At 57.4% G+C, this 12,437-nt stretch overlaps 1 protein-coding gene across 1 annotated transcript in view; it reads left to right on the plus strand.

Moving 5' to 3' along the window:
- Positions 1-12,412, plus strand: part of TJP3 (tight junction protein 3) — an 18,001-nt gene extending 5,589 nt beyond the window's left edge. The window contains exons 4-18 of the mRNA XM_023538117.1: positions 516-617; positions 1,526-1,685; positions 1,967-2,081; positions 4,253-4,311; positions 4,552-4,618; positions 4,897-5,053; positions 5,565-5,673; positions 5,760-5,991; positions 6,607-6,818; positions 9,151-9,246; positions 10,543-10,613; positions 11,026-11,236; positions 11,317-11,417; positions 11,773-12,170; positions 12,400-12,412. Coding sequence (XP_023393885.1) covers positions 516-617; positions 1,526-1,685; positions 1,967-2,081; positions 4,253-4,311; positions 4,552-4,618; positions 4,897-5,053; positions 5,565-5,673; positions 5,760-5,991; positions 6,607-6,818; positions 9,151-9,246; positions 10,543-10,613; positions 11,026-11,236; positions 11,317-11,417; positions 11,773-12,170; positions 12,400-12,412 — 2,103 coding nt within the window. The remainder of the gene's footprint in view (positions 1-515; positions 618-1,525; positions 1,686-1,966; positions 2,082-4,252; positions 4,312-4,551; positions 4,619-4,896; positions 5,054-5,564; positions 5,674-5,759; positions 5,992-6,606; positions 6,819-9,150; positions 9,247-10,542; positions 10,614-11,025; positions 11,237-11,316; positions 11,418-11,772; positions 12,171-12,399) is intronic.
- The last annotated feature ends 25 nt before the right edge of the window (positions 12,413-12,437 follow it).

Below are 12,437 nucleotides of genomic sequence, written 5' to 3' on the forward strand. Positions count from 1 at the left end.
GTCCCCACAGAGGGGCCGCACTGGACGCCCGGACATCCGGCTCCACCTGGTGTGTGGGCAGCAGGCGAGGGGCCCAAGATGGCCCTGTCCTAGTCCCAGGACCTGCGGATGTGTCACCTCACGCAGCAGAGGGGACACTGCAGATAGGATCAAGCCAGGGCCCTTGAGAGGGGACGACCCTGGATTCCCCAGAGGCCCAGTGTCCTCGCAGGAGGCAGGAGGGTCAGAGCCAGAGACATGAGCGAGGCTGCGCTGCCAGCTGCGAGGAGGAGGAAGGGGCCACACGCCTCTAGAAGCTGGAAAAGGCCGGAAACGGCTCTCCCTGGAGCCTCCATGCAATGACATTAGAAACGCCGTGGTGACACTGTGTCTTACCAGTGTCAGTCCCAGTGTGAAGGGGAGGAAGCAGCCCTGATGGCGGGAGGGCCAAAGGCAGGCGAGAAGGCTGAGCTCCAGGGGGACCCGGCAGCCCAGACCCCAGGCCCTGCCTCAGTTTCCCTCCTTTCCCCACAGAGTTTGGGGTCAGACTAGGCAGTCAGATCTTCATCAAGCACATCACGGATTCGGGCCTGGCTGCCCAGAGCCGCGGGCTGCAGGAAGGAGACCTCATTCTACAGGTGAGCCCCGGCCTCCTGTCGGGCAGGGCAGGGAGCCCCAGGCCAGAGGGGTTCCACGTGACCGAGCCGTAAGTCAAGGTCAGCAGACCTGGCCCTGGACCGTTCGCCTTCTGCACTATTGCCAGTTTCCCAAAGGTTAGAGATGGCTTTCCCCGCTTCGCCGCCATCTGCGGCGAATCCACTGCCAGAAGTCAGTTTCTAGTTGCCCCTTTGGCTTGTCTGTTTCTAGTATCAGAATCTTGTGCCTACAGCTCTGCTTCCCAGACCTGCCCTAGGCGGTTGGTGCTCCTAGGAGTCCAGGCTCAGAGGAGCAGCTCCTGAAAATCTGTTTCTAGCGATTCCTTAGTGTTTGATTTCCAAACCACCTCCTGTTGACTGCGTCTAGAGTCTCCTCAGAGTTATCTGTTTCTTGTGACCCTGAGGAATTGTCTGTTTCTAGTGGTTTGGGGCCGACACTAGAAACAGCTTCATGGGGGACTAGATCTCCCAATCCTCGGGGTAACTGAAAACAGACGGTCCCGAGGGCGGATGCTGGAAAGGGATTCCCGGGGACGGAGTCCTTCCTAGGAACTTTGTAATCTACCTCTAGCTGTCTGCTTCTGGCGTCTTTAAGCATCCTCCCCTCTCTTCCGGTTAGACTCGTTACTAATATTCGTTCCCAGTAGCTCCCGGGAAACGCCCCCTTCTAGGTCTCTAGTGTCCCCTCCTTAGAAAATTCTGTTTCTAGAATTCTTGTGGAAGTCAGTTCTTGGCGTACTCCTCTCACAGACATTTTCTCCTGAGAATATCTGTTTTTAGTAATTCCTGGGGATTGTATGTTTCTAGTGCCCCCCTCCCAAACTATCTGTTTCTAGTATCCCCTCTCTCTCATTGACTCGAGTCCTGTCTTCCTTCCTGGTCCCTTTTAGATCAACGGAGTGTCCAGTGAGAACCTGTCGCTGAGCGATACTCGGCAGCTGATCGAGAAGTCGGACGGGAAGCTGACCCTGCTGGTGCTCAGGGACCGAAGGCAGTTCCTCGTGAATATTCCGCCGGCTGTCAGTGACAGCGACAGCTCCCTCCTGGAGGGTGAGCGGCCAGGAGGCAGGCCCTGGGGGTGCTGAGTGGAGAGCGGGGGAGGCGGGGAGTATCAGGCAGGGCCAAGCAGGAATTGGCTGGTGAGCCTGGCCCTGAGAGGCCCAGAGAGGGACAGGAGCTTGCTCAAGGCCACACAGCAAGTCAGGGCCGGAGCTGCCAGGCTGAGCCTGACTGGGCTAAGCCCCTTTGCTTAGAGGGGCCTTGATGTTCTCCTCTGTGGGTCCAGCTTGGAAGGCGTGGCATGGCTGATGGGATGCCCTCTCCCCCCACAGACATCTCGGACCTGGGCTCAGAGCAGTCTCAGGCGCCACCATCCCATGTGCCACCGCCACCCCAGCACAGGCACAGGCAGCAGAGTCCCGACGCCAGCCGAACCAACTCCCCCGTGTACGTACCCCCGTTGGCCAGGAGGGGAACGTGGGCATATTTTTTCTACTTGGGGGTAGCCTTGGGGTGCCGTCCTGGTGGCCTACCTGAAAGAGGCTTCCCCACCCACCCACACACAATCTTTCTTGCCCTCAGTATGTGGCTTTTGGTTCCTGGGTGCTGGGAGAGCCGGATGTGGATTGACTTAAAGCAGAAGGGATCCAATGTTATAATGCATCCTAGGAGACTTCAGAATGCATAAACCCTTTGACTCGGCAAGGCCCTTTTAGGGGTTTCTCTTGGGGGGCAAAATAGCCATGGATGTATGCGAGGACCGGAGGGTGCCGGTTCGTGCAGATGCTATTTATAAAAGGGGAAAATGAGCAGTCATCTCGTATTAGTCTCCTGCGGCTGCTGTGACGAAGTCCCAGATCAGGATGCTGGCAGGGCCGCGCTCCCTCTGAAGGCTCCAGGGCAGAGTCTGTTCCGTGCCCCTGGCCCAGCTTCCGGTGGCCTCCGGCAGTCCTTGGCTCCCAGATGGCCGTCTCTTCCCTTTGTGAATTCACACTGTTTCTTGTTTTACGGGGACCAGCCATACTGGCTTGAGGGTCCCAGCCTGCTCCATCCCGTGTGACCTCTTCTTTACTAATTACAGCTGTCACAACCCTTCTTCCATCACATTCTGAGGTACTGGGGGTTGGCAATTCTACAGGTGAACTTCGAGGGGACACAGTTCCATGCCCCAAAAACACAATTGCTCAATACTTGGGGTTTATTTAGATAACGGGCACCTGGCTTAAGCAGTCGGCACCCTGCGAAGCTAGGGGTTGTATCTGTTAGCAGATTACCCCCAAAGCTCACGGCTCAGAACAATAGTAAGTATTTATTACCTCCCACCCTTTCCAAGAGTCAGGAACCTGGGTGTGGCTCGGCCGAGTGGTTCTGACTCGTGGTCTCATGAGGTTGCAGTCGAGACACTTGTCCAGGGCCGTAGGCTTTTGGGGGTGGAGGATCCCCTTCCAAGTTCACACCCTTGGCGGGAGGACTCAGCCCCTCACCAGGCGGGCCTGTCCGACGGTTCCCCAGAGCGAATGATCAGCAAGCAGGTGAACCGCATTTAGTCCACAGGTGAAACTCAGACGTGTCATACCTCCATTCCCATCGCGTTCTGTCGGTCACACAGGGCGACCCCGGTTCGGTGTTGGGGGGCGGGCTACAGCAGGCCATCATTCCAGGAGGTGGGGGGTGTTGGGGGCCCTCTCGGAGGCCAGAGGACGGCCCACCCCAAGGCCCCAGCTCTTACTCTGCTGTCGCCTCCCTAGGGTGCTAGTTAAGTGACTGAAGGAGACGATGCGTGTGTGTGCTTAGCCCACAGTCAGTGCTTGCTCTGTGAGTTTCTCTTCCATTTGTTGCTACGACGATCATTACATATTCGTGCTCAGGAATACGAGGCAGCCATGAAAGCAGACACCTCAGAGAGCACATTTCAGAGGCCCGGGCAAACGCACTGGGCAGCGTGTGAGGTGGATGAACCCAAAACAGAATGACACAGGTGGCATTTCTCAGAGAGTTCCGGGGGACTCTCATGTGAGCTCAAGAGGCGTTCCACTTGCAGCCCGAAGGGTCTCTTGGCCAGACGGGCCCAAGTAGCTCGACAGGTGTCTCGGATGCAGACTCCGTATCAGCTTATCTGTCCCAAGAGGCGGTGGGTGGGGAGTATGGTGTTTTCCAATTTCTCTCCCCACCCCCACTCACTCAGCCCTGGGGTTTCAAAGGGTGAACCCTGGAAATGCCAATATACGGCTTGATCAAGATTTTCTTTCAGGTGCATAGATTTTCCCACTCGTGTTTATTTGAAAGGCCTGATAACTAACTCAGTCCTCTCTCGCAGGAGGCTTTCTCTTCCTATGGGTTATCTTAGCTTCAGCTGCTGTAAGAGAACCCCACAGACTGGGCGTCTGACACCGTGGACAATGACCTCCCACAGTTCTGGAGGCTGGAGGTCCATGCTCAGGGCTCTGGCGAGGGCCCCGACCCGGCCTGCGGATGGCTGCGTCCTCGCCGTGGGCTTGCCGTCACCTAGTTACAGAGGGGCAGGACCGAGATTTGAATCTGAGTTCAGATAAATGAAAATTCTAAAACTCACCCCTTGACCTCTATCCCCATCTCACCCCAAACCCGTTCCCCACCAGGGAGAGCCCCCGGCTTCGGCGGGAAAGTTCAGTGGATTCCAGAACCACCTCAGAACCAGGTGAGCGGAGGCGGGGTGGGTGGTGACTCTGAGCACCTCTCCTCTGATAGCTGTCATCACAGCCAGTGAGGTCGTGCCAGGAACAGCGGAAGGGGGTGGCACAAGCATAGGTCAGGGACAGTTCCCTGGGAAGGACCTAGGGTGGGGGACGGCATTCTGCAGGGCAGGGGTACCCTACCGCAAAGGTTTGGGGGGTGGGCCGGCCAGGGTGCTTGGGAAAGACCAGCTGTTCCCCTTCAGATGCCCCCAGGCAAAGCGGCTATGACATCTACAGGGTGTCCAGCCGTCAGAGCATGGAGGACCGTGGGTATGTATACCCCAGAAAAAAAATCCTACCAACCTGAGACTCCCACACTCCCTGGGGCACATTCCCACACGTTTGTTGATGGGACCACCGCAGGTCCGGTGGGGCTGTCTGGGAAACCGAGGCCCGGAGGGGGTGGGGCCCCCCCAAGGACGACGGGGGCCCGTCCCGCCCCCTCTCCAGCCTGACCCGCCCCCTCCAGCCTGACCCGCCCCCTCCAGCCTGACCCGCCCCCGCCCCGCCCACTCCGGCCTGACCCGCCCCCGCCCCGCCCCCCGCAGGTACAGCCCCGACTCGCGCGTGGTCCGCTTCCGCAAGGGCACCAGCATTGGGATGCGGCTGGCGGGGGGAAACGACGTGGGCATCTTCGTGTCGGGCGTGCAGGCGGGCAGCCCGGCAGAGGAACAGGGCATCCAGGAGGGAGATCAGATTCTGCAGGTGACTTGGACGCGGCTGGCCATGGGCGTGTTGGCGTGCTGGCGATACTCCTAGTCTGGATGGCCTGTGTGTCCTCCCCCGGCTCTGCTGAGAGCGGGTGTGACCACTGTCTGCCTCCGTATGTTGTTGACCTTGTCAGAACCTTGAGAGCAAGTGTTGTCTGTGACCCACTGTCCGTGTCTACATATCACTGTCCCTGTCACAACTCTGTGACTACGCCCTCTTTGGAGTGTCGCAACATTCTCACTAGCGTCACGATCTTGTCACATCTGTGCCTCGACAAACCCACCATGCTTCGGCCACTCGTGTACTGAGCGCAGTTCCCGTGCCCGGGGCTCAGGGTCAAGATCGTCCGGTGTCTGTGATGCCCGGCTGCCACAGGGCCATGTCCCCGTCAGAAGGCTGTCCCCAGTCGCGGGGCCCTTGGCAGCAGTTGGGGGTGGGCTTTGTCCAGAGGGAGAGCTGGGGCCTCGTGTCCAGAGCCGCGTCCACCCCACGCCCCACCTGACAGGTGAACGACGTGCCCTTTCGAAACTTGACGCGCGAGGAGGCCGTACAGGTCCTGCTGGGGCTGCCGCTGGGCGAGGAGGTGGAGCTGGTGACACAGAGGAAGCAGGACAGTGAGTGGGGGGTGTGCGCGGCCCTGGGGAGGGGTCGGTCTAGGCGGCAGCTCCCCGGCTCACACCCCGCCCCCCGGCCCCCCTAGTCTTCCGGAAAATGGTGCAGACGGGCGTGGGCGACTCCTTCTACATCCGCACGCACTTCGAGCTGGAGCCCAGCCCGCCCTACGGCCTGGGCTTCACGCGCGGCGACGTCTTCCACGTGCTGGACACGCTGTACCCCGGCCCGGAGCAGGCCCGCGGAGGCCACTGGCTGGCGGTGCGCATGGGCCGTGACCTCCGGGAGCAGGAGCGCGGCATCATCCCCAGCCAGAAAAGGTGGGAGCTGTCCGTGCCCTCAGCCGCCCCGCCCCCCAGCCTGTCTCCCACCCCCGTCTCCCGCCCCCACCCCCCCAGCCTCAGCCTCCCCGCTTCATGCCTCACTCGCTGGCAGTGCTGACGGGTCACCCGAGGAGACAGACGCTCAGGGCTGCCGCGTCAGTGCTGTGTGGGTTTCCTCGGGTGCTGTAACAAGCCGCCACAAACTTGATGGCTTCAAACCACACACATTTGTCATCTGTTCTGGAGATCAGAAGTGCAAACTAGACCTTTTGGGGCTACACCCAGGCGCAGGCAGGGCCGGGCCTTCCCGAGGCTCCAGGGAGAACCGCCTCTGCCTTTTCCCGCTTCTAGAGGCGCGGTGTCTCTGGCGCAGGGCCCCTTCCCCCTCGTCATAGTCACGGCCAGCAGCTCAGCCTCCCCGTGATGAGGACCCGTGAGGACACCGGGACCCTGGGGAACCCAGGGTCATCTCCCATCTCAGGGGCTTGAACTTAATCCATCTGCGAAGTCCCTTTACCATATGACATGCCCGCAGGTCCTGAGACTAGGACAGGGACGTCTTTCGGGCGTTATCTGCCCATCCCAGCGCTCAGTGATCTCCTTTCTCCCCAGGGCGGAGCAGCTGGCCAGTCTGGAGGCTGTTCAGCGGGCCGTGGGGGCCGGGGCCGGTGCCTCTGAGGGCCCCGGCCGCAGGGCTGAGTTCTGGCGGCTGCGCGGTCTTCGTCGGGGAGCCAAGAAGACCACCCATCGGAGCCGCGAGGACCTGTCGGATCTGACCAGGCAGGGTCACTACCCGCCATATGAACGCGTGGTGCTGCGAGAAGGTGGGACCCCCGCCAGAGGGGCTGCAGAGCCCCAAGTAAAAGTCCTGGGAAGTTCTAGTACAGCCTTCAGAAGCTGCCATGCTGACCTCTCTCCTTCCGCCAAAAATACCCACTTCTGGTTATTGTAGGGCACAGAGGGGACAGGGAAGGGCTTCGTTCCTAAAAAATTAATTCCCGATTCCAATAGAAATAGGCAAGCCACATGTGTAATCCGTAAAAAGAAATAGTTGAAAATAATTTTAATAATTTCTTTTTTTAACATACTATATCCAAAATATTATTTCGAGAGATAATCCGTGTAGAAATTATTAACGACCCATTGCACATTTTTTTTTCATACTGAGTCTTCGCGATCCAGTGTGTGCTTTGCCTCAGCACATCGATTCGGTCGAGCTCCATTTCAGATGTTTGGCAGCCCCACGTGCCCAGCGCTGTCACACTAGACAGCACAGCGAGGGGGGTTATTCATTTAGTGGATACCCCCCTTTTGAGGCTGTCAGCTTGAGGTAAACAGACGCCCTTGAAAATGCCCGCTGTGAACAGGTGTTCAGACCAAAACACGTCCATAATTGTTCACAGCGGCATATTTGCAACAGCAAAAAGGTAGGAACAACCCAAGTGTCCATCAGCTGGTGAATGGATAAACACGACGTGGTTCACCCACACACTGGAATATTATTCAGTCTTGAAAAGGAGGGAGGCGCTGACTGTCCCTACAACGTGGTCGGACCTCGAACACATGACGCTCAGTGAGAGAAGCCAGACACACAAGGCCACACCGTGTGTGATGATGCCATTTATGTGACATGTCCAGAACAGGCACATCCACAGAGACAGGAAGTGGGTTAGTGGTTGCCAGGGGCTGGGGAGGGAGATGGGGGATGACTGCTCATGGGGACGGGGCTTCTTTTTGGGGAGATGAGAATGTTCTGGAAGCAGATGGCGGTGGTGGTGGCACAACATTGTGAACGTCCTAAATGCCACTGAATCTTACACTTTACAATGCACAGGTTAAGAAAGCAAATTTTACGATATCTGTATTTTACCACAATCAAAAAAAAATACACGTACAAAACCAAAACGGCTCGTAGAGCCTTTCCCAAGAAGGGTGGGAGGGAAAGGGCCTCATCCAGATTTCAGGACGGGAAGAGATTAAGCGCTTGCCCACAGCCTCAGGGGAGAAGGGATTAAAATCAGGTGCAGAGGCCTTTAGGAAAAAGAGAATGCAGGAGGACAGGAAGAGCCAGTCCCTGCCACCCCCCACACCCTCATGAGACGGGGCCAGCTGCTGCCGCACCGCAGTACAGACAAAAAAAAAAGACTTAAAAATCAAAGGCCACGTACTTAATTTCTAGCCCCAGCCAATGAAAGTTAGAAATCTCAATGCATAGAGCATTTAAGAGAGAGAAATAGACCCGGAAGGAGAGGAGGAGAGAAGGTGCACAAGGAGGGCTGGCCACTCACTCACTCTCCTGCTAGGTGTCTTCTGTACCCCTTGCCTCATTGGTGAAAGCGCCTATCAGCCCAGAGGTCGGCACTCTCCCCGCAGAGAGCCAGACAGCAACTATTTTAAGTTTTGTGGGCCAGAGGGTTTCTTCAGAAAATACTCTGCTGGAAGGCAGCCAGAGATAGTACATAAACAAATGGACTTGACTGCGCCAAGCAAACTTTATTTACATAAATAAGCAGCGGGGAGCCCTTGAGCCGCCCTTCTGCTGGGCCTGCTTCCACGTCTGGAAGTGTACCGTCACTTTACTTTCTCGTCCAATAAAGCTATCCTTTTCTGCAAAAACAAAAAACAAGCAGTGGGCTGGATGTGGCCCTTGAGTCGTAGTTTGCTGACCACTGAGTTAACTAGGTTCAGCTGCTATGACAGAGATACCAAGTGACAGCTGCATTAAAAAAAAATAAGTTTCTTTTTCAAGTAACCGCCCCAGTGTAAGCAGCTGAGTATGGTTTGGCTGCTTCAGCTTCAGGGACCCAGGCTCCTCGTTTTGTGTTTCTGCCTGGTTGTGTAGTCCAACATGGCACACCCAAGCCCACATTCCAGCCAGCAGGAAGGAGAAAGAGGGCGGAGAGGGCTCACCCCTTTCCTCGAAGGATACAATTGCACTCTTCGTTCTGCTTGCACCCCATTGGCCAGAACTTAGTCACATGGCCATCCTAGCTGCAAGGGAGGCTGGGAGATGTAGTCTTTAGCTGGGCAGCCATGGGCCTGGCTAGATACGTTACCACTACAGAGGAAGTAGAGAGTGGTTGTGCAAGGACCTAACGGTCTTCGCCTCCAATGGGATCCTGATTCTTTCTTGTCATTGTTTCTTGGCCCCCTCAGCCAATTTCAAGCGCCCAGTGGTGATCTTGGGACCCGTGGCGGACATCGCGATGCAGAAGTTGACTGCCGAGATGCCTGACGAGTTCGAAATCGCAGGTGAGAAACCAGGTCCCTTGGCAAATCATTGGTAGATTGTTTCCCAACTCTTGTCCAGCCCCTGGGGTGGAGGCAGCTTGCGCAGGCTGCTAATGACGTTGTTTGGGGTAAGAGTTAGAACATGAGCCACTAGCAGCCCTTCCAGTCCTGACAGGCGTGACACTCGGGCTGGATGGAGCCTCAGAGTCCTTAATGGTGTTCGCCACGCAGCCACTGCCAAATGAGCCGTTCTTTCATTTGTTCAAGATTTGAGCTATGGACACAGCATCGAACAAAATACGCAGGGTACTCCCAGGAGGCCAAAAATTAACAACTACAGAAATAAACTAGATTAGGGGTTGGCAAATTACAGCTCCCAGGCCAAGTCTGGCCCACTGGCTATTTTTTATACAGCCTGCTAAGAATGGTATTGACATACTTTAAGTGGTTGAAAAGAAGTTAAAAGCAATTTTTTTGTGACATGTGAAAAGAATAATTAAAAGCTGCAGCTTGAACATAAAGGTTCACAGCAGCATTCTTCACAATAGCCATGGATGTGTGGCTGGGTAAGCACAATGTGGTCCACCCAGACAATGGAATATTACTCAGCCATGAAAAGGAAGGAAATTCTGACACCTGCTACAATGTGGATGAACCTGGGGGACGTTATGCTCAGTGAAGGAAGCCAGACACAGGACAAGTGGTGTCTGATTCCACTTATATGGGATCCCTAAGAGATTCACAGAGACAGGAAGTAGGTGGTGGAGCCAGGGGCTGGGGGAGGGGAAGGGAGTGAGTGTCTGATTGGGACAGAGTGCCAGTTTAGGAAGATGAGAAAGTTCTGGAGACGGACGGTGGGGATGGTGGCTCAGCGATGTGCATGTGCTTGATGCCGCTGAGCTGTGCACTTAAAAGGAGGTTTGGGGTCACAGCCAGCGAAAGGCTGGGAGTTGGGACCAAGCCTGGGAGAGCGAGTGTCTGGCGCACAGGCTCTGCATCAGGCTCTTGACCTTGCCACCTGTTGGCTGCGTGACCCTGAGCTAGTGACCTTATGTCCCTGAGGCTGTTTCCCCATCTTCCAGGTGGGCCAGGAACAGCTGGCCCTCCTCAGGAGGTAAGGGCTGAGGTCAGGAGGGGGCAGAATAGCAGCGTTGGGCACAAGTCCAACAGGCACCGCTGCTGCTTGCTACTCTTAGGATTCCTCTCAAGGCAGTGGGGAGCCGCGGTGGGCTCCTGGGCGGGGGAGGGGGACAGACATGAACTTGCGGGGCTGAGGGACCACCCTGCTGAAGCTGCCGAGCGCCTCTGCTCCCACAGAGAGAGTGCTGAGGATTGACAGCCCATCCAAGATCATCAAACTGGACACCGTGCGGGTGATCGCGGAGAAAGTAAGCACACTCTGCTGTGGGTCCCATTTCATGGAGAGGGGACCTGGGGTGCAGGCATCCAACCTGTTCTTGCCCCACGGCCGCAGTGTATTCTCCCGTGGAGACTCAGCTCAGAGGCCTCGTGATGTGGGTCACGAAGAGGGGACAGAGTCTGCCCAGAGTCACACGGCAGCAAGCCCTGTGAAAAGGCGGAGACTCAGAACTGGGCTCTGGTGCTTAAGGCGCTGCGGCCTGGGTTATCATCAACGCCACCCCCACCCACCCCATGCTGGCCCGCGGATGTGCGAGGCTGGGGTCCACTCTGACCTCAGACTCTTAACTTCCCTCCGACTCTTCCCTTGTCTCTTTGTGCCTGTCTCTGGGTGTGTTTCTCTCCACCACCCCACCACCCCATCACACGGGCCCTGTCCAGGACAAGCACGCACTCCTAGATGTGACGCCCTCGGCAGTCGAGCGTCTCAACTACGTGCAGTACTACCCCATTGTGGTCTTCTGCGCCCCCGAGAGCCGCTCGGCCCTCAAGGCGCTGCGCCAATGGCTGGCGCCCGCCTCCCGCCGCAGCACCCGCCGCCTCTACGCCCAAGCCCAGAAGCTATGGAAGCACAGTGAGCACCTCTTCACAGGTAGGGCCGGAGCAGGGGTCCCAGGGACGGTGATGGGTCCGGCCTGGGTCTCTCGGCACGCTGACGCCCCCTCCCTGCAGCCACCATCCACCTGCACGGCACGAGCGACAGCTGGTACCAGGAGCTCAAGGCCACCATCCGTGGGCAGCAGACACGGCCCATCTGGACGGCTGAGGACCAGGTACTGAGCCAGGGTCTGGGGCCTCTGTCTCGCTTTAGGGCTAGGTCAGGGGTCAGGGTCCAGACCTGGTACCTGTGGTGAGATGGGACTGGGGGTTTAGTTTGTGGCCTGGGGCTGGAGTCAAGGGTCAGGGCTCAGCTCAGGTTTGGGGGTTCGGCCTTGAGTCAAGCAAGGGGTCACTGGTCAGAACTCACCCTCGGGTCAAGCAAGGGTTAAGCCTCAGTTTGAGAAGCCAGAGTCTTAACCTGGTTTAGGACTGGAGTTTGAAGGTGGTGTCTGGGTCACGGTTCGGTCAGGGATCTGGGAGGGCCTGGCCCAGAGGTCTCGCCTCAGCCAGGCCACTGCCACCCTATAGCTGGACGGCTCTGTGGAGGACAACCTGGACCTCCCCCACCGTGGCCTGGCCGACAGCTCCGCAGACCTGAGCTGTGACAGCCGGGTCAACAGTGACTACGAGACGGACGGCGAGGGCTACACGGACGGCGAGGGGGGACCCCACACAGATGTGGACGAGGGGCCCCCGGCACCGGCCCTGGCCCGGTCATCTGAGCCTGTGCTGGCGGACGAGCCCCAGAGCCCAAGGGACCATGAGAGGTCATCAGGTGTCAGAGGGGCCCAGGTGAGCAGGGCATGGGGTGGCCCCAGCAAGGGTCTGGGGACTGGGCAGACACACGTGAGGAGCCGGTTTTCTCCCAGGATGTCGACAGAAACGTCTCTGATCAGATCAGCATCTGGGACCTTGGCTATGAACCAGTCAGTCACTTACAGCAAATGCTTTGACCTCCGTGGTCTGCTTCCATACCTGGGATACAGGGACAGATGCGATCAGCCTCGACGTCACGGGGTGGTGCTTCGACCTCAACACTCAGCCCAAATCCCTGTCCGTAGTCGCTGGATGCTTAACAGTAGCAAAGGTTTATTCCGCTCTCATTCCATGTGGGGCTCCTGTCTGTGAATATGACACAGGCACCCCTTTCTCCAGACCCTCCAGGTGAACGTGACTGTACATGTCCGTGAGGT

The sequence above is a fragment of the Pteropus vampyrus genome, unplaced genomic scaffold (genome assembly GCF_000151845.1).
Source record: "Pteropus vampyrus isolate Shadow unplaced genomic scaffold, Pvam_2.0 Scaffold212, whole genome shotgun sequence".
In the NCBI taxonomy this organism is placed as follows: domain Eukaryota; kingdom Metazoa; phylum Chordata; class Mammalia; order Chiroptera; family Pteropodidae; genus Pteropus; species Pteropus vampyrus.